Consider the following 22,447-nt stretch of genomic DNA (forward strand, 5'->3'; position numbering starts at 1 on the left):
GAGGAAAACAAATCCCAGTTCCTGGGATATTACCTTCTGCTGCCTCTGTGATTACTGGGGCGAAGAATTCCTTTAGGCCTTTTGCCTTATCAACCTCATCTGTCACTAACTTTCCATTCCTGTCTCTCAATGCTCCTAATCACTTTGCATCTTTTGTTATTTTGTGTCTCTTTTTTTTATTTTCCTTTTTTATTTGTGATGTCAATATTTATCCAATATTTTGTTCCTTATTTTCTATCAAAATATTGTTTCACATCAGGCTCTGCGATACTTACCTTGCTTCAGTTTGCTATTTTTAAATTGGTTAAGGAGTTTCTATTAAAAAAAATAAAGACTATATGATGCTTTTTTATGGCTGTTCCATATTTGAGAATTTACAGCAACATCTCCAAGCAAACCACACATGTACACAAATTCCTGTATGTCACCTACCGAAGGAGCTTAATTTTCTAAGAGCAAATCTAATATCGCAAAAACATTTGGCAGGTCTCTAACCTTTTCAATGCTGATATAATCAACCTACTTTTAAAATGAAAAGCTGGAATTAATTGCCGTACCATATACCATCAGTATCTATTTTTCCTGTTTAGTGTGAACAGTAGGAAGAGACCAGCCACAGAAGACCCTTTGTTATGTATGGTCAGAAGTACAGGCACCCAAAGCTAACCCCAGAAAAAAGACTGAGGGGCTGAGTGGGAAAGCCCTTAAATTTCACAGACCCGTAGAAGTGCTGCTTGGAAGGGACCTCTGGAGGTCACAGAGTCCAGCCTTCTGATTCAAAGCGAGATGGTGACCAGCACTAGATCAGGTCAGCCATGCCTCTTGCACTGCCCAATATTATAAACCTCGAGGACAGAGACTCCCTACCCTCTCTGGGTGACCTGTCTCAGGGCTGCGCCACTGTCCTGATGAAAAGGTATTGCCTATTGTCAGTGTGAACCCCCCAAGCCACAGCTTGTGCCTGTTGGCCCTTGTTTTACCATCTGCCACTTCTGAGGAGAGTTTGGCTCCATCATCTTTGTAACTCCCCTTCAAGTAGCTGTAGGCAGCCATTCAACCATCCCTTAGCCTCCTCTTCCCCAGCCTAAACAACCTCAGCGCTCCTTGTAGGTCCTAGGCTTAGGCCCATGATCAACTTGGTTGTTTTTCTCTCAATCCTTTCCAATTTCTCCACATCCCTCTTGCACTGGGGTGCCCAAAGAGAGACACAGTACTTCAGGTGTGGTCTCACCAGTGCTGAGTACAGACAGGGGGATCATAATTTTCCATATGTGCAGATCATGCTCCTGGTAAGGTATCTCAGTATGTGATTTGCTTTATTTGCACTGGGAATGCACGGTTCATTCAAATTCAGTTTGGGGTCTACCATAACCTCCATGCCGTTTCCAGCATAGCTGCTGTTCGGCCAGTTGCTGTACATGGGTTTAATGTGCCCCAGGTGGAGAACTTTGTACTTCTTGTTGAACTCCATGAGGTTTCTGTTGGCGCAATCCTCAACTTCCCAAATTCCTTTGAATTTAAGCTCTACAGTTCAGCATGCCAAACATCTTTCCTGATTTAGTATCATCCATGGTTTTGTTAAGGGGTTGTATTCTGGCCCATCTAGCAGGTCGCTGATGAAAATACGGAACAATGCTGGTGCAGTGGCAATCCCTGAGGCGTCCGCTTGTTACCACTGCCAGCTGTACTCCAAGACATTGATCGCTGCCCTTCGAGCCTGGCAGTTTGGGCAGTTTTCAGTCTACATAAGAGCCCAGTTTGCCAGCCCACACTTCCTCCACTCACTAAGGAGAACTGCAGGGAGGGATGATGTCAAAAGTTTTACTGAATCCAAGGCATCAACCTTTCTTCTCTTCTCCATATAGCCAGTCATTTCATCGGAGAAAGCAAACAGGTTGGTCAAGCATGATTTACCCTTGGTAAATGACCTTCTCATCCTTCATGTGTTTGGAATTTCAAACATATTTCATGGAATTCATCTCACCTAATCTTAAACAACTACAGATGAGCAAGTCACTTACTGGCCTCCTGTTAGAAACAATGGGTTAAAATGGGCACATGTAGGGTCAGATTCAGCTAACCCATTGTAGATGTCAATTTTAGAGTAAGATAAATTTGCCATAGAAATGTCCATTTCCTTTCACTGATACAAGCAAAGCATAAGGTAACTAGCTTGACATCCACACATAGACACCTGAATTCCACTTCTGTGCCTTTCCTTTAATTCTGATATATTCTGCAGTCCATGGTTTTCTGATTCTCTACAGACTGCTTACGGGACTCAAAGCCCAGCTAGAGATTCCTATAACAACATTAAAAGAGAAAAAAATCTGTAGCCATGGTCTCATCACTTTCAGTGTTTGTTCTACCTTTGCTTTCATTCATAAAACTAGTTAGGCAATTAAGCATAGGCTTAACTTTACTTGTATAAGCAGTCTCAAATGAAAGTTTCTGCAGGAGCCAGCATGCAGTTTATCTGGCACAAGGAGCTTATAAGTTTGTAAGCTAAGTATCATATTTGATGTTATGGAAATAGAAAAAAAAATACTTTAGAAAGGCAATTTCTGAATATTTTTAACCTTAAAAATCATACACAGTTATAAGAGCATTAAGAATAACAAATCCCTTATTTCTATTTATTCCTCTTTATTTTCCCAAACGGATTCTGAAACAGTATTTGGCAACACTTGATTTTCATACTTTCCTTTCATATATCTGTAGGTTTTTCTTATTTTACAAATTTGTTCAGATGTATTTTGGCTTAGATTTCTGTCTGAGCAACATCTAACTATGAAGGCATTTGGAATTGGCTCACTGCAGAGGATTTGAAATCTGAAAATAAAAATCTGTATATTTGGCTTCAGTAAGAGTTTGTCGTCCCTTAAATACATGAGAAAATAGCATAACCCTTATTTCACAATTTATACTTCAAGGAAGTAAGATGTTTAATTAAAAATCACACTAGACACATTGGTTCTCAATTCTCTAGGTCCCATGAGTGCATATTGGCAAGCTTATGTAGATAGCCTCTTGTTGCAATGAAAGTTCAAAGCATCTATGCTAAATGGGAACTGTATGGTTCAATACTCATTAATTTCCTTTGTGGATGTTAACATTTTCTGTTAAGTATTTTTAAAATGTACAGTGTACACATACAGAAATGTTTTTTACAGCTTAAGGCTCTGTGAGCAATTGATTTTTGGGGGGTTCAACAGTTAAACTAGAAAGCCTTGTATCAAGGATTAGATGTATAGCAATAGATTCTAGTTCTCAGGTAAGCATCCTACCAAACAGACAGTAAAATATCCTGGGTGTAACTCTCTTTCTTCTTTTCTGTTAGAGTAGTTCCATTTTGAGTAGCATATTTAACTGTTCAGTGATACGGTGATAATTTAAAGTAAACTCTGAGGAGATGAAACTCAAGTTTCTCTCCTCACTCCCATGAAATGTTGAGGTGCGCACACAGGACAGAACACGCCAGCAGCAGAGACTAAGAGTATCTCTTGCCAAAACACATTATGGTTTGGTAGGTAGGAAACTAGTTTAGGAAGCGGAAGAAGTTTTTCAGGAAGAAGAATTTACTGAATAGGATCTCCAGTTTCCTTGAACTCTCTAATCCAGCGACAGTAACTGGCAGGTAGTTCAACAGCTGGATTGGCTTGTGGGATGGTTTTATTCCTCAACTTCATCCCATTTTCAAGTACTGCATTTCCTCTTTCCTGTTCTTCACAGATTAGCAATACTGTGTACTGTGAAGCTCTTTTCTAGATAATTGTGGAAAAAGAAGAAGGAAGAAAGGCAACATTCAAATGGGGAGGTAGGAACATGCAGTGCATTGAAAAACTGGGGACACAGAGGTCAGGGAACAAGATAAGAAGGTGACAGAGAGCAGAGGACCTCTGGGTTGTGAACTTACGAACTGATCACATCTGTTATGCTGTATTGGTTTACCCAAGTTATAAATTGGATATTTATCCAGCTTGGATCTAGCAGGATTTCTTTGTATAAGCATGGCACCATTTGTGCTAGGATTAGCTATGCTGTTTTCAGTCCAGTATGCGAGCACAAAAGGCCCTATCATGCCCCTGCACCATGTTTCTCAGCACTCTGTGCTCCACATGGCCTCTTGGCTTGCCTGTGGGGCCAAACCTAATCTAGCTTTCATGGTCCACTGTGACAGACCTAATATACCTTCACAGAATCAGCACTGGACACTTTGTGCAGACCCACCCCACAAATAAAAATCACTAGCTTCAGGATTTACAGATCTTGGTGGATATCAGCTCTCTCAACAGTCAAGAAGCCAGAGCTTGCTTCCCAACCTGCCCCAAAATGCCATCTGCCAACTTTTCCACTTATCCCAGCCTTCTCATTATTGAGTACTGGGACATCACCACATCGTATTGGACGTGCTTCCGCATCAGACAAGGGAAAAACAGCTCTCAAGTACAGAGAAGTTGATCATACCAGTTCTAATGTTTGAACTATAGTACAGAAGATGGGAGGAAAGAAATGTCCTACTCTGGTAGATTTATGATTCTAATCCCTCTTTGCCCTGCCCCAAGGGTGAACAGTCTCAGGGTGATAGAGACCTGATGATTAATGCTGCTGTCCAAAATGTTGCCTAGCTCCAGTTGTGCTGAATTTGGTGAGAAACACCATCTTTTCCACATATAGACCATGCATGGGCAGCTGCACACTGCAAAAATAAGACTGCAAAAGTTTTGATTTTCAAGCTGTTCTTTTGGATTTCCCGCTAACAATTTTAGATGTACAGAAAGGTTAGCAGGAGGTGCTAATCTAGATGCTTCTTCACACTACTGTATGTTAAATATGTAATGAAACACACACAGGCATCAATTTTAAATTACAATATTGCCTTCTCCTGCATCTAATTTTGTATGCACCTTCCCTTCTAAGACTTACTAAGTGTGTGGAACTCCAGTCTCATCACAAATATACTTGAACCTACAATACAGCTGTACAACTGTAACATTTTCATTTTCAGTCTGGCTGCTAAAATAAAAACAGCCTCCTCAGATTTAGCCAGCTTCCGGCCTCTCAAAATTCAGTAATAAAACCACGCTGATTTTGATTGACCACTCACCTCACTTTAAATTTAAACCTATTGCCTGATGTGGCTTTAACTAAAAAGAAATAATTTCAAAAAATGGATTATCCCATTAAGAATATACAAAATGAATAAATTATTTATTAGCAGTCTCTCCCAAAACTCATTCTTCAGTAAACTTTCAACAGAGGTTTACTACTTTACACAAGGATATATGGCTTGTTTTGTGAATCATTTAGCTTAGTATTCAGTTTTTAGAAGTGACTGATAACAACCGTTTGAGGGAAAAAAAAAAGACAAAAAAAAAAAAGAGACAAGCTTGTGCAAGGCAAATATAGGATAATCTGACCACTACAATGATTTTATCACAAACCTCACCAGGCAATATTAGCTATGGCCTGAAATACATGAAGTTGTGTTTCTTGCATCTTTGAATATACCTGAGCACTCCTGAAATGTCTCCCCATCTTTCCTTGAATAGAGCCTGTTCCTTCATTTCAGTAACACGTAATGGAAATGAGTTCAACAGTCCAATCATACATTTGTGAAAATGTATTACTCCATGCTTGGTTCATGTTTTCCCCCTTTCAGTTTTCTAAATTTGAATTTCTTCAGTTATACAATAAAAAGCATAGAAATGCTGGTTCAGACTTTCATTAGTTTACCTATTTCTAATGATGATTAATGCTGCTTTCCAATATGTTGCCTAGCTCCAATTGTGTTGAATTTGGTGGGAAACAGTATATTTTCCACATATAGACCATGCATGGGCTTTCTTTCTTAATTGTCTGCTTTCCAGAATGGATGTTCTCATCTTTCCCAAAGTGATCTTCTAAGGAATTTTTCACCAGTCTTTGCTGTCATCCATTTCTCAGTCTTCTCAGTCTGCATTACTTTTTTTCAGAGAGGATAATACGAACTTTGAAATCATTCCAGAGAAGAACATGTCACTAGAAACATAATATTTCTGTTATGCTCCATTCTGTTCTCAGTAATCCCATCATCATTTGCATTCTTTTGACGATAAATTTATAGAGCATTCAGTTGCATATAGTGATACCAAGTCCCTATTCTGAGCTGGCAGATAATAACGTCTCAGGTTTTTGCAAGAAAAGCTTCATTTATCTCAGCATTTTATATTTATCAGTATTGCCACTCCATCATCTACTCATCCTGTCAGTTCTATTTGTAGTTCCTGATAGTATCCCCTATACTTAACCAACCTCAAGAACAGTGTCAAAGAACTTAGCAAATTTTGCTGTCAGCAATCATTCTTTTTCTCAAATCTTTAATGTATTACTTAAGGCCAATCCTAATACAAACCACCAATGCTCACCTTTTCAATTATACTGTTTCTCCTTACCTTTACTTTTTGTCTCTCAGACATTTTTAGATCTACCATAACATTAGCTTCTTATCCTAATGGCTTTAATATATATATTTAGGCCAATCAGTTCAATATCCACTGTCTTATTGAGAATCTTAGATAATGGTAATAGAATAGCAGAGTAACTTTCTTCTGTAGAAACTGGGTTTGTAGACTATTATAGAACAGAATTGTTTTGTTTTAGTTCTAACTGTGAAGTGTATTCCTAGATCATATCAGCAACTTTTTCAGAAAACACATGACAACATGCTTCCTTGAAATCCTTCCACAGAGAGGGCCCTTTTTAAAATGTATGCAGGTTCATGGTAGCAAGGTGTTCATTTCATTCTTACAGCCCTCCTGAATGCCTGAGTTCATTCCAGTCAGGGTGGGTGACTTACTGCTTTAAACTCTCAGTTGTCTTCAGTAACTCTGACCAAAATCCATTAGCTTCATCTTCATCAGCAGAAAAGAGCATGGTGGTCATCTTCTCAACATCCTTTGCCCTGAATACTAAGGCAAAGAAACTTTTTAGCACTTTAACATTTTCATCCTTCTTTTCTTCAATCCCAGATGACCAGGGATTTCCCACTTCCAGTAAACTACAACAATTCTGTTTACATAGCTTTAGATATTTACTTTTCAAAAACCATGTTTCGGATGATAACATGTTATTGGCAGTCATTTATGCTTCTTGTTATTTTTATTTTTTAAGTTTAGATATCCAAAACCTTAAGCAGGTTTTGTCTTAACTAAACCCTTAAACCTTGCAGGTATGCATGACGTGCTTCATAATTTATTCAACTTGGCCAGAAGCATGCATATGAAGTCAACCTACAATACAGGCCTCTGAAGTCCACAGATGTGCTGATCTAAATATATACTAGGCCACTCTGTCAAATGCCTTTCATGTAGAGTCCATCTGATGGACATCCATCAGATGTCCTGTACATCAAATGTTCATGTCCAAATAGCAATAGTGATTCATTAGCACCAGATGTACAAGTGAACAAGTACCCAAGAGAATCTGCATGAAACAGACTCGGTTCCACATTAACTTACTGGTACAGTAAGAAGCAGAGAAATCAGGAGACGGCAAACATCACATTTCCTTGGGTGGGAGGACTCTATTTCTAAAAGGTTCACAAGTTTGAAAGGGAGAGGAATGCATGGAACATTTTTTAGATTCCCAGCTTCTTTTGAATAATTAGTAACAAATGACTAAAATGATCCGAAAAGCCTACTTCAAATTTTCCAGCCTATCCAGAGTTATGCCTCCCATCTCCTTTAGAATCTGTTTCCTGCTTTGATCTGTCAAAAGACAGATGCAGCAAACAGAGCGGATTAAGACCCATTTGCTTTCCCAGGTTTCAGAGGAAATACGCATTCTTCCAATAAGCTAACTGAAGCCAAGCTATATCCTAGTGCTTCATAGCTGATACCCTGGATATAAGTCAAATTAAGTGACAACTGTAAAAAAACTGTTTACTTTGGGAAGAAGCAGAGCAGCAGTAGAGGTAAATATCAAAGTGAATATCATTTCCAGCTAAAATGGACTGCAAGAGCAGCCTTCAGTTCATTTAAAGTACATTGTACTCACACTACAAAGTATTAGCACTTGCAACGTACTCAAACAAAAACCTCAACACTTCATTTTACCATCTGCTGAAGTCTGAAATGTCCTCCATGGATTACTGGGTGTAAAACAATTAAGCATCACATCATTGTGAAGTCTGCATTTGCAATAGTTATCTGTTTACTACAGCTGTATCAATGAGTTTAAGCATGACTACACATTTGGGAAAAATAACACACATACATTTACTTAGCATACAAATATCACAAATATCTTGGCAAATACCTCTACCCCATGCCTGTATGTTAAAAAATGAGACTCTTATTCTCTAATGTATACAAAGGCCAGACTCAAAGTTGATTTTTGCCTTTAATGAGCTCATGATTCTTTGTTATTTAATACTCTGTAAAAAGGCATTACAGATTTATAGATTATTGCAGTGACTTCAAAGGAACAATTTCAGCCTCATGGCTGACCATACAATATCATATACATTATGTAGTCATTGATACTATATACTACAGCATGAAGAAAATACTTTTGAAATAAACAACATTCAATTGAAAAAAACATAGAAATGGAGCTTTCCTTCTTATAATATGGTTACTTATCTATATTCCAAGAATGACATTTTAAAAATGCTAGATCTTGAATGGTCATAGATAAAAAGAGTCATGATGAAGATGAAACAGTTTGCCCAGAAATGCTATAATGAGCACACTGCACAGTTTTTCAGCAAATCCTAGTTTTGCCAAGCTTCAAAAGGCAAAAGCCTAAAATGTAAAAGCTTTCAAACTGTCTAGCTAGTCCATTCGTCTTGCTCCGCAGGGCCCAGTGACCCACGCTGCTTTAAGACAGTGTGTCACTGCAACTGTTCTTTGCTGACGTCACAGCCATCAGGAAGAGACAATTCAGGTCCCTAAGATGCAAGGCCTAACAAAAAGCCTCCAACAAATCCACTGGACACCACGATGTTCTGTTTGATAAATTCTGTTGACTGAGAAGAAAAAAAAAAGCTTGTAAAAAACCCTGAGTCTACTGCATCTGACTGTAACATTCAATACTTTTATCACAATTGTCTGGAAACAGGAATACCAAAACTATGGGGGGGGGGGGGGGGGAAGGGGGGAAAAGCAATGTGTTTAAAAACATGCAAAGTTAAGAGTCTGAGGCAACTGCTGGAGCCAGTGGAGAGCAAACCAACTTTCAGCCATCTTTAACAATACAGTTAACATAGGAATTGTCACAGCAATTCCATGTCAATACCATTCTTTTTGATTAAAAAAAAAAAAAGTACTACATACTCCTTTGGCAAAAAAACCTCAAACTAAAAATGAAATCATTACCATCATTTCAATTTCAAACACATGAAAAAAACTGCAAAAAGTACTAGATTTTGGAAGACTAGGGCATTGGAAAAAAATACACTTCAGTTCTTTATGAGTCAGCTTCCTAATAACTTAGTCCAACAAAAAAATGCTTCTATATGACAACTTTTGTCTATATTTCATAAAGTAGTAACACAGGATATAACACCTGTTACATCAAACGTGCACCTCTACCATAATGTGGCAGACATTTTGTAAATCCTTTACTTCAAACACTTTAGATTACATACTAGTACAAAATTAGAAGAAAAAAGTAGGGTAACTTGAAAAAAAATTCCATCCTGTCCCACCCATTTCTGCAGGGAAATAGAAAAGAACAGGTTAAGGTATCTGGGGTACCAAAGAAGTTAGAAAACCATCTCTCCCAAGTCTCTGCTTCAAATTCATTTTAAAGTATGCTAATATTTTGAAATATAACTTAAGATAATTCTCAGCAACCTAACTGTAACTCCATACAGATTAAATCAGAGATACTGAACTATTAACTTCAGAACATTAGTTTAGTCTGCAGCATACTTCAGTTGAGGCTTCAGAGTAACAGAGAAAGAAACTTAGATAGTCTGTATGCCATGTGAAAAGTATGTAAAAACAGGCCAAACATTTGGCCATCCTTACATTTTTTTAATGATGAAAAGAATGTCCTCAAATGACAGAATGAAATGGCCTCAGTGACCCTTGGATCAGTATCACAGAGTCGCCCTTTTCAACCTAGTATGTAACTGACAGATTCTGAAGAGAGACATTCTTCTAACTGTATAAAAATGAGGTAAAAAAAAATTATAAGTATACAATTCTAGTTACAAAGGGATTATAGCTTCTTTCAAAAAGAGAGGTCAATCTTCTCTAGTCAAGTAGTTTTGTGATTAGCAAACTAAGAAGATCTGGTTTTTAATCTTTGTAGCAAATATATTTTAACCACAACACTCTTAACCTTTTACCCCATCATGAGCTTACTGGCTTTCTCACTAGTCAAGAGTCTGTAAAAACTAACTGGCAAAGCCAACTGTGGTCTCTAAACCGTATACTGTACAGATCAGTTGTGACAGTGCAGTAACTTTGAAATTTGCATGTGATCCAGTAGAAGTCAACAAAATACAAAGTTAAATGAACAAAAGTGAGTACAAACTGATAAACAGTCAATATTATGGAAATTTCCATGCAGCTTTAAAGCCACATAGTATCATGGCAAATGCACCCAACTTTAGATCCTTTTTCTGAAAGGAAGAGCAGGAAGGGCAGGAATATAATCAACCAGAGGCAGAATAAGAAAAAAAATGCCACAGATGGAAGTTAATTTGGGAACTTCAGTACAGCAAATAGGCAGTGGGCTGTTCTTGAGAAAAATCTAGCTTTTAATAAAATATACAGTCAGCAGACTATTTCTGATGCTCTCCCATTGTAATCAGAATTATGGTTCCTAAGTTTTGCACGGCATGTTGCAGCTAATCATCACCTGCAGTGGAAGGTTAGAAACCTTAGCTGGTAGAAAACAGTTTATCAGCTCAGACTTACCTCTTCAATTAGAGTATTGATTTCAGGGGCTGCCTTATTTGCACGCTTTTTAAGCTGTTTTTTTGCTTTGTTTACATCTTTTTCAACTCTCTTCCAGTCAACTTGTACATATCCACTATGACTAGCAATCTAGAAAAATAAAGAGTGTTTAACACAATTGTAGTTAACATTTTAAGAGTCAAAATACAGTATCTTAGCGCCTACCAAATTTCTTAAAATGTTTATTTTTTGTATTAGATGTACATGAAAAGACAGAGTGCTCCAATTACAACTACAATGGGCACTATGCTTCAAGCACTAAAGTCTTCCACAGTAACAGCAATTATAATTAGAACAAGCAATGATTAAGTTCAGTAGACTTATTAATTTCATCACTTCTCTACTTTGTATTTTATAGAAGGAATAAATATTTTTATTTAAAGCTTAAGTATTTACTGTTACTTTACTTATAGAAAGTGGAAAGAGAAAAGCACATTAATAGGACAGCTATGAAAAAAATTTGTTTCATTTTATCTTCTTTCAGGATCATGGAATTCTAAGTTGCGACAGGACATTCCAGGCTTATCAGAACCTTCCACAGAAATACTGAAAACTATTATTTTGTCTTTTATCATTTAAACTGTCCAACAAATAAAGTAGTTGATACAACACAGTTCTCATATTTTCTACAAAACAAAGCTGGTAAGTAGAAAAATAACATGACCTATTTAGAGTGCAACTCCTGTAATATTAGCAAAATGGATATGTTTTGGAGATTGTTCATACCCATTTAAACTCAAACTCCCAAATGCTTCAACAACATCCATGAGACTTTTGGTACGTTTAATCCATCATCCCAACACTTTGCCTTATTTGTTTCCAGGATCAAATCTTAGTAAGACAAGTAAGATATCATGTTACTTGACCCATGTGGTCAGTCTCACCAGTTGCCTTAAGACAACTCACAAAAGAAACACATGCTTAAGTGTTTCTAAGATCTGGGCTTACAAAAAATATTCAAGGCAATTTATTGCAACTTCAGAGAATGGGTGAAAACAAACAATTCATTACATGGAAAAGACTGCAGAAATTTAACAGAGGAACATAAAAACTGTAAGTATAACTGGTAATTTTAATTGCTAGCACAAATAAATATAGATCATTAACTTTACAGGTACGTAATTTTTATACAAAAAAAATCAGAGTTTATGAAGAGTGAGCTTTCTCAGATCATTCTTAAGGTTTGGCAAATTCATGTAATTTATGTAAGAACATTCTATGTAAGTGGTACAACTCGTAAATAAAATTCACAGCTAATCAAGTTTTGTGGAACAGATCTTTAAGTATACAATTTAATAGGTTTGGCATAAAAGGAAATGTTTCACATCACTTAAAGGCACTGAATGTGAATTTTCATATAGTTCCTTTTATTAAAAAACTAAAGTTAGACTAGCTAATTTATTTGGTATCAGTCACAATAATTAAGCAACATATTTCACCATAAACTAGAATTCCATAATCCTTAAAGAAACTAAAATGAAACAAGTGTCAGACAAATTTTGTCTGAATTTGAAACACAGTTCCTGAAAGACCAGATGTGTGAGAAGTTACAGGTCAGTTTCTATCTTTGCACAAGATTTAAAAACAAAATTTGATGGAAAATAAAAACTGCATTAGATAAATGCAAAATGAACTTATTAAATATTATAAGCTCCTTTGCTTCCTACCTCAAGATGCAATAAATTCATTGACCTTTCCTGTCTAATGCAAACCCATTAGTGTATGCAGGCACTGGTGGTAGGTGGAGATAGACAAGTAAGGAGTTTTTGTGCAGAATGACAACATGAAGCAAGTTTTAAAGCTGTACTGGTTACATATCCAGTCACTGAATGACATACTAGGAGAAAAATGTTACATGTTGGAGTAATATTTATTTTATGAATTTAACGAGACTAACACACAAGTTTCAGAAAGGCCTGAGTGTTGAATTGGTGTCTTCTAACTCACAAGACTGAAATCTAAATATGGACATTTATACCAAGTTCAATACAATGTAAAAAATGCTAATATATTTGATTGCTTGAAAATTGTAATAATAATAAAATATAACCAAATAAACTTGAAAAGAAACATTTCACTAAGACTAGTCTAATTTACCTGGAAATGTTTCAGTTATCCATATAGTGCAAGGATGAGGCAGAAGTTAATTAAGCTCTGTTTAGCCCTCCAACAGTTACAACTTATAGTTGTAGCAAAACTCCAGTTTACAAAACAAAAGCTACGCTACATTTCTCCATGAACTTAGTAGCCAAAATTTTAAGTCCTGCTTTTGAGTTGTTGTATACGTGTACAAAATAAGCAATAAAGGACAATGTTTTGAATATGCAATATATAATGGAGAAAAAAAAACCCTGTACTTCACTGCAGTGATAGTCAGAACCAATGACACATCAACTTTGGCCACAGTCCTACTAAATACACAACTTCGTATATAAGCACAGAAACAGTTCCACCAAAGTCAAATGTCAGTGAGACAAAACCTGCAATTTTTACTCTCCAATAAAACATAAAAAAACCTCTTACCTTACATTTAAGGTTGCTTACAACAGTAAATTCACATAAATAAAAATCCTTAAAATTCATTAATATTTTTAAACCTAGCTCCTACAATAACAAAGAAACTGGAATAATAATATTCCATTATCCTTTCCACACTTATATATTCTTGAAGAGTCATATAGGTCACATTATATATCACATATCCCATTAATAAACTATTTTGGCTCAAGAGGTCTATGAACTGTTGAAAATGTATTTTTTTAATTGCAGGGTTTTTTAAAAAAAATTATCAATGCAGGATTACTAAAAATATTTGTATCTTTCTCTACAGTAATCAAAGAAAACAGAGAACCTAAAGGGAAGACATCAGTCTGGGACTGATACTAGAAAGGCATACAAATACATTACTATTATTAAACATCGTTAAGAGAATGCAAAAAGTGTATACAGTTAGAAGGGACAAAAGAGTTTTAATTTCCTCAAAAGCAAAATCTCTCCCACACTAAAACAGCCCAGAAAAGCACTGAAGCTACATGAGCACTCACTGTGTTCAGCTGCTTAAACATCATACAGAAGCAAGGTATACTTCTAAGTATCTTCTGGTATTTAAATAAGCAGCAATCTCCACCTCACTAGACCAGTTGGCAAAACAAGATCTCACAAACCTCTAACTTCAATGTACAAAGAAGGGACTAAGAAATGATATTATTTGCTAATTTATTTATTTTTAAGAGTTAAACTCTGGAGGCTCTATCCTCAGCCATCATACAGCTCCACTGTAATCTGTGAAACTACTCCAGTTTACAAAAGCAGAGAACCAATGCCCCTCCATGTCAAGTAAAAGCCTGCCAGAAGTAGGGCATTTCTTTAAAAGGCAAGCTTCCAACTATCATTTGTTTCGGCTATTCCACTGAATGCTCCCTCAAAGTCTGCACACATCTGTCAAGTGGGATATTCAACACAAAAATGAATATGACCCTCTTTTTTCTTATTAACCTCCCCACCAAAGCTTGTTGCTCTCTCCCCGCTTCACTGAGATGCCACACCATCATCATGACATGGTATCAGTTACCAACAAACCCCTGTACAATATATAGCCAAGGATATCTTAGTGTTTATTTTGTTTCCTGTATTGTTTTCAAAGTTTTTTAAGTTAGAAAATAATTTAATGAAGAGTTGAACTGAATGTAACTATTGTACATTAAATGGAATGAGGCAAAATATACTAGCGAAAGCACAAATAGCTAAACAAAAAATAATTTTATGATTAAATAATAGTTAACAAAATGGAAAAAGCTGCAATTTGTCTGCTGACTGAGGAACAAAAAGCAATGAAACCATCATCAAGGAGACAGGAGTTTAAAAACACAGAGAGAACAGGCACTGACTAAACGATTGTTTTAAAGTAATTCATTATAGCAGAACCACATTGAGTCCATACCTCACTAGTCTTAGGATCTCACTAGACTGTGTGCTATAAACCAAAAGTTATACAAGGATTTAGGTTAATATTTACTTTGAGAAATGAATTATATTTTCTTTAATATATTATGGGTATTGGCCTTATACCAGCATGTTAGAAAAATTATGTCTCTTTCAATAAAAAAGGATACTTGGTTAATCAAATTAAGCTATTGAAAACATTCAGCACATAAGATGGGATAACAAAATCTTGATTTAGAAAAACAATGCAAATCCCTTAATACAATTTTTATTCTCTTCATACTGAGACTATTTTTACTTAATCTGTACTAAGATTGAAATTTTCTAGATCGTTTACGAGAATCTGAGAAATCTTTTTGCTCTTTGTACAAACTGACACTCCAAAATACATTGCTTCTAATTTCCTACTAGATTTCTTGAAACAAAGTCATTGCACGCTGAAGAAAAATGTACTTTTTAAATTTCAGGTCTGCAACCTTTTATTGACTGGGTTTTACCCAAGAATCTTGCCTTCTGTAGTCCTATTTCTTGTTTTAGCAAGTAACTACAATATCAATATAGCAAAAAAGAATACAAATGAAATCTTCAACTTCAGAGAAATCTACAGATAAAAAGGAGGTTCTAGTCACACTGAAATGGTCCTCTGCCCACTCGGGGGAGCGTCAGATGTATTCATAAGGAAACTAAAATCACAACATGTGATCTTCAAATGAAAAAATTAAAGACTACAGAAATGCAATTACACTGTACAATTTATGACTCAGCTTTAAAATGCAAAACATTTTGAATTAAAATGAAAGACCAAGGCATCTACTTCATTCCCTTTCAACAGAATCTGATCTTACTCAATCACAGATATAGACAACTCAATCAAAATATGCAACTCCTTTTTCCTCTTAGATAATACTCCTTTTCAGATATACTGTAAATGAGACCAACTAAGAAAACAGATACTCATAAACACATGGCAAATTATTTTATGTAAAGGAAAGCTCCACAAACTTCACAGCTCAGCAAACAGATACTGCATAAATAATGTGTTTTAAGCAATTCCTGTTCTCCACTGTCTATAGGTCTTAGTTTTAAACTTTTCAGCTTCCTGTGGTCAAAGGCACTGCTGAAAGATCTTGCAGGCAATATTCTGCCTACTGCCAATAGATTGCAGGCCACTGTTCTGCACGGTCTTCAGTGATTTACTAGGTCATATTTAGATGAGAATTTTCATTAAAAGAATTTTTAAGGCCATTAGCATGTTATACAGGAAGACAGATTCTGATCTTAAAGCCTCCTAGATGAAAAGCATTTAAATACTAAAGCATGATGAGTTCTTTCAAGACCCACTGGCTAGATATATAAAGATTTAAATCTTCATGATCCAGAAATATACATGTGCTTAAGAACTCCAGGGTACTCAGTCAAATTGATTCATATGCTGGCATAGTGCATTTTGCCAAAATTTACATTCGCATGATTCTAAACCACTGCAAATTCAAAACCCTTGTAATATTATCCCTATGTTTAGATACAAGCCCAATAATTAGTGATTTCCAAGAGATTTAAAGAGGTCATCAATGCACAAAAGGGTAGTGGAAAGAAAACTACTACTCCAAAGCCTCATATCAAAACGATTCCTCTTTGACTCTTTACATTCGTGCTGCTTTGAATAATTCAGAGTAAAATAGGCTTAATACCTGTTGAAAACAACTCAAACCAAACAGTTCCAAGAACATACATTCTCACAAATAACTGCTGCAGTTCAGTTATGTTTAACAAGGGTTCTGGAGGTCTTAAGAAATTTCTGCAGAGAAGATAATCATGAAGGAAGTAAGAGTACACACAACTGTGATATTGTGATTCATTACACAGCAGCACAAAGAGGTACTATACAAACCGTCCTGATCAATGGTTGGCTGTAATAGCCATTACCATCAAGGGAACAAGTAAAAGTGGGACAGGTTTTTCAGAAACATCCAGGGTCATGTTGACAAGGATTAAAAAAAAAAAACTAAAAACTTTAATGCCATCTCAAAAAAACTGGTATATTTTTTGAATGAACCTAAGTAGGCACCGCTACTTCCTCCAGAATGATTTGAGGAAAAACGACAAGCCCACAGATACTAAGACATGGAAAATGCCAGTAAAGGAATTACAAATTACTTGGCGACCTACAGAAAGATATGTAAAATTCTCCTGCACTTAAAGCCTCTTAATCTAATCTAGTTTGAGAGCTTTTTGGAAATGCACACTCCCCTAACCACAATATTTGATGAAAAATGTAAATGGTCACATTAGATGACACCATTGCAAAATTTTAAGACTTGAAATTCAGTTGAACAGAGGAATGCAACAAAGGTATCAGAAGTCAGCAAAGGTTCAGAGGCTCAATGGATAAAGCTAGTAAAGACAGCACAGGGAGAAAGGGGAAGAGCATGGTTTCATAATGGGACCAAAGCAAGTCTTCCAAGTAACTGCCAAAGCAGCCTACTTCTCTTAAGGCACTGATAAAATTCTCAAACTATTTCAGATAAAAACAGACTAAATTCCTTGATCTTGCTAACCATAGATTTACAGGCAGTTCCTCTGTTCTGTCAATATCAAATCACATACAGTATCTCAGTTTCTGCACAAAGGTTTCTTTTGGCTTATTAGAAACTACTTAATAGACTTGAGTAGATTCTGATTTAGCACTGATTTTTGGAAGTGTTTCTTTTGCACACAGTATTCCAGCTGAAATGGTAAGGTTTCAACTGATAAGACTACAAAGATCAAATAGATAGGAAGCCTTCCTACTTTAGTTTTACTCAGCAGCTGAGTTTTTCCTATTGTTTAAATAAGTAACATTTTCCAACTTAAAAAGTGTGAAATTCTACATACTTGAAGCAGAAGAAAGCCACCACCTACTGCAGTTGCTGCAAGTTTTCCGACTTTCTGGAACAAAAATCCCGCACACCTTAGGAGAACAAAACAAACAAAAAACCCAGTCCAGTGATGTTGTCTGCTGAACAATGCCACACACCAGAATTCCCAATGATAACTATTACTACTAAGTTTTTGGTTTAATAAAGCAAGTGTTTCATTTCACATTAAAATTTTTAGATCATTAATACAAACAACGTTTAATAAATAACCTCTAACGCGAGATGACATGAATAACAGTTAGTAGTTCATGGCTGTCTGATGGCCCCTTTAAAGTAAGCTTGGGGGTTCCAGGCTCTGTCTATACATAAAAGCCATATGCTGTTATTAAATATACCAGAACCTTAATAAAGCACAATATAATAATATAAAAGTGCCAAAGTAATTGTAACTATTCCCAAGTGGAAGGGGAATGTCTTATACCACCATTTATAGTAACGACACAACCCACAATTTAACTATTTCAGGTAAAAAGAAGTTACATCCCTAACGAAAGAAGGGGGGGGGGGAAACCCTGTGTATGGACGTGGCCCTGGTCTATTTTTAACAGAAGAAGGCAATTATCAATTTAATTTCTTAGTAGTAGTCTCCCAACACTCCCACATCAAATAGAGGACAGCACAGATATTGATATCATAGAATAATCTGGGCAAGAAGGGACTTCGGGAGGTCATCTGGTCCAGTCTCCTGCCCAAAACAGGGCCAACTTCAAAGTCAGATCCAACCTCTAAGCTAAATCAGGTTGCTCAGGGTCCTACTCAGGCAAGTGTTGAGTATTTCCAAGGTTCACAGTTCAGTAATTTCTCTGGGCACCTGTTTTGGTGTCTGATCCCCACCCCCCCCACACACACATGCTCTGTGAATTTTTTTCTTCCTGTATATGAACATTGATATAAATAAATAAAATATACACACACACAGATACAGAAATATACAGTTTCCAGATCTTTCAATAAGCCACTTTTAGGGATGGCAGATTCCCATTATTTATTCCCTAGAAGTTTCTGAGTTTATGTATATGCATCTAACTTTCTAAAAATAATTTTAAGGCTACAAAAACAAGTAAAAAAAAAAAAATCAGACTGTAAGCTAAATATGCAGTCCTCAACGTTGTACTGAGCCTGTACATGAGTTTCACTTTTAGTCTGTTTCACTTTCTAGTTCTTGCATAATGCTATTTTAAAAGGTGTACTGCCATAATGTTTTGTGTTTTTCACTGAACTCAAAATTTTTGAAACAGTGGAATAGACAAATACCAGTCAAATACTTTTGACCTGATATAACTGACAAGACTGTGGCCATACTTAGCAATTTAGGTTTTCATTTTTACTCTCTACCTATCACCATGAACTATTTTAGGGTAACTCCATTGTGGATACATTGGGGTATCTCTCTTCAGCTAACAGGAGAGCAGAGCGTTAAGTTGTTTAAAATTGCTTCAGTTTAATCAAGAGAAACAAAGTGTCTCTATAAAATGGGTCTCTTAATTAAAAGTGTATTCTGCCACATATTTTTTTTTAATTTCTTTAAAAATTATAGAATTTCTATAAAATACATCCTGGCCACAGTATCATAACTATGTCTTTAAATCTATACTAGTAAAGAAATATGCTTTTCCATACAAACAAATGGAAAATTACTGCATGTAGTTTTTATTCCTTGAATTTTTATTGTTCCGACATTTATCACAATAACTGGTAGGAATTCTCTTTGATAATAGGTGTGTTTTACCAATACTACAAAAGACTTTAGAATGATGAGTCAGAGTAATGAGCTAAGAAATTGTTCACGTACAAATAGTCTTGATCAATAAAAAAGGAAATACTATTAGAGAAGAAAAAATACATCTGTGTTTCAAAAAGTCTTGGAAAGAGACCTTTTAAGAACAGTGAAACATCTGGCACAGCTATGAAAAGTGATGTTCTCTCACCAGCCAGTCACTCCGCCCATTACAATCTGCGTAGCTACAGAATATTTTTCTACAATTGGTCCCGAATTCCGGCCAAACACACGATTCCACCAGTGGTGACGCCTGGCGTATTCTGTTAAATCCAATACTTCATATGAATCATCATCACTTTCGTGCTCTTAAAAAACAAACAAACAAAAAAACAAAACAAAAAAACCCACTCAGTTATGCAGTAAACCAACAGCCTATATAAAAAACAAGCAGATTAACAAAACCATATTTGGTATTAGCTGTCCAATACAATGGCTTAAATTGCATCATATGGGCTACCTATGGTCCAGCAGTTAATCAAACAAAGCATTTTAGATTTTATGCCATGAGGCATTATAATCTTAACGCTGAGAAAGAGGAGACTGCAGGGAAGGTATAATCTATAAAATCCCTGAGTGGCACGAAAAAGGTGAATACGAACGTCCTATGTCTTCAGGTACAGCAGTTAAGAGGTATCAAATGAAACTTGTAGGTAGCCAGCTCAAAACAAAACAGTGTCTTTTTTTTCCCCCACCCAGAGAAATCCTGGTTAACCTATGGAACTGCTTGCTGCAGGATGCTGTAGATACCAATAACTGATGTGGACTCCAAATAAAAAAAGGACAAATTAAAGGAAAAAATAAAATCCACCAAAAGCTATTAGACACAAAGGCAACAAGGCAACAACTGTGGCTAGTGAGATCCTGAGCTGAAAAATCATTAGAAATATTCTAAGGAAGTATCACTACATGCTTACCCTGTAATCTTTCTTAGCTCATTCTGCAGCTGATGGCTGTCAGAGACAGGATGTTGGGCTTTGATCTGACACAGTACAGTTGCTCTTGTGGTCTTAAGCAACGTGAAACAAGTCTAACTTAAGAGAAAGCACATGTATCTTTTCTCCACAGACCAAAGTTTTGAAGTATTATAAAGACTGGAGCTATAAACATTTCATTATCAATTTTCAAACTTCCTAAAAGTAAGGGTAAAAGGACAGAGATTGCAAGACATACACACATAGGTATGAATACTGCCATTTTATTACCACCTAAGTGTTCTTTGGTACTAAAACATAAGTTCCCCAAAAAGCAATACCCATAATGCTATGAAGCTGTTTTTGTTCTTTCTTTTCAACTTTGAGGTATCAGGTGCAAATAGCTCACCTTCTGTAAATGGAGAAGAATATAAAACTGTGATTATTTTGTAGACCTTTAATCATGTTAATTCTGTCCCTAAACTATTATTATTCAACCCAAAACTTGCACAAGTATAATACGTTGTGTGGCCAATAGCAACACTTGAGTATTTTCTACTGATGTATAATAGCGTATATAATAATATCCAATAAATAGCTTCCTTGCATGACACTATTACGCTTGCCCACCATGCCAATATAATTGTACCTACGCAGAAAAAGTGTTTAACTGGACATACTATGCCTATGTATTATTGTACATAAATATTTAGGCCTCTATATGTTAAAGACGAGGGAGACTAGGGAAATCATTCCCAGTTTCCACAGTGAACCTCGAAAATTCAGTTCCGCGGCCTTCTGGACCTCAGGCTGAGCCCCCCGACGCCAGAGCCGGGCACCCACGAATTCCTGCCTCCTTACTGCTCTGAGGCTTCTCTCGGCACCGGGCTTTTAAGGCGCGAGGGGCTGAAGGTACGCCCTAGGCCCTCGCCCGGTGCTAGCGCCGCCGCCGAGAGGCGACTTCGGCAGCTCCACCCCGGGCCGCGACGCGCGGGAGAGGGGGTGCCGCGCACGCCGGGCTGCCGGCCGCGAGGCAGCCCCCGCCTAGGCACCGCGCATCGGCGAGGGGAGGCCGGGCGGCGCGGGCCAGCCACGGCGCCAGAGGCAGGGCCACCGCGCCCCCCCGCCCCTCCCCCGCCCCGGGCCGCGCGGCGGGGGGGGGGGGGGGCGGCGCCCGGGCTGGCCCCCCCTTCTTTCCCTCCCTCCCTCCCCCCACGGACCGCGGCGCGGGACCGGGATGCGGGCGAGAATGCCCCCGCGCCCCGAGGAGGTGAGGGGCAGTCGCCGTGCCTCCTCCGCTTCCCCCTACGGGGAAAGGAGGGGGCGCGTCGCCTCAGACGCGCCCGAGCCCACACAGAGCTCACTGACCTGAGGCGATGCGGGGCCGCCGCGCCGCCATGTTTGCTGGTGTTGACAGCGGAGCCGGGCCTGGAGCCGCGCCGCTCCGCCCCCAGACGGCCGCTCTGCGCAGCCAACGGCAGCTCCGCTCTATGCTCTCCCCCAGCCGCGGTGCCGCCCCCTCTGCGGCCGCGAAGTGACAGGGCGCATGCGCCCGCCATCCTTCCCCCTCCCCTGCCGGGAGCGCGAGGAGAGGCTGGGGGACTCTCCCCGAGCCGGCAGCGAGGCGGGTGGGGTGTGGGTGACGTCATGGGGTAGCGTGAGTTCCCCTCCCAGCGCCCCGGAGGATTGTGGGCGTTGTAGTTCTGCGGGGGCGGCGGGCGAGGGGGAGGCGCGGGGGAGGGCGGCCATTTGGGCATGGAGCCTGCCGGCGGTGGTGCGTCCCGGGGGACAGCCCTCACTGGGGGCCGGTGCCTTGGAGCTTGGTTTCCCTGCTTCCTCATCTTGCCAGTGCGCAGTTGCGTTGTACCCCTTCCTCCCTTTCCCCGTTTTTTAAAAATGGTGAGGTGGGTTTGACTCCATGGGGGAGGGGGGTAGTGATAATCC

General features: G+C 38.0%; 1 protein-coding gene across 2 annotated transcripts; it reads right to left on the minus strand.

Moving 5' to 3' along the window:
• Positions 1–8,363: 8,363 nt before the first annotated feature.
• FUNDC1 (FUN14 domain containing 1) lies at positions 8,364–22,105 on the minus strand. Of its 2 annotated transcripts, XR_001292443.2 has the most exons (6): positions 21,872–22,105; positions 19,741–19,897; positions 17,769–17,844; positions 10,914–11,042; positions 10,017–10,152; positions 8,929–9,010 (listed from the first exon to the last, which is right to left on the minus strand). XR_001292443.2 is itself a non-coding variant. In XM_013941682.2 (5 exons), the coding sequence occupies exons 1-5, from the start codon at positions 21,900–21,902 to the stop codon at positions 8,933–8,935; spliced, it is 471 nt and encodes a 156-aa protein (XP_013797136.1). In that variant the 5' UTR covers positions 21,903–22,012; the 3' UTR covers positions 8,364–8,932. The 2 variants fall into 2 exon arrangements, 1 of the variants encoding a protein (XP_013797136.1); XM_013941682.2 differs by lacking the exon at positions 10,017–10,152 and having other exon boundaries at positions 8,364–9,010; positions 21,872–22,012.
• Positions 22,106–22,447: the final 342 nt, after the last annotated feature.

Source organism: Apteryx mantelli, chromosome 1 (assembly GCF_036417845.1).
Source record: "Apteryx mantelli isolate bAptMan1 chromosome 1, bAptMan1.hap1, whole genome shotgun sequence".
In the NCBI taxonomy this organism is placed as follows: Eukaryota; Metazoa; Chordata; class Aves; order Apterygiformes; family Apterygidae; genus Apteryx; species Apteryx mantelli.

What these genes read in the sequence shown, in the direction of transcription:
- FUNDC1 (XM_013941682.2), bottom strand. Translation starts at nt 21,902, where the DNA reads ATGGCGGCGCGGCGGCCCCGCATCGCCTCAG. An exon ending in GTGGCTTTCTTCTGCTTCAA is followed by an intron (nt 11,043 to 17,768) that starts GTATGTAGAATT and finishes TTATTTTTCTAG; the next exon opens with ATTGCTAGTCATAGTGGATA. An exon ending in TCAATACTCTAATTGAAGAG is followed by an intron (nt 9,011 to 10,913) that starts GTAAGTCTGAGC and finishes TTTTCTTCTCAG; the next exon opens with TCAACAGAATTTATCAAACA.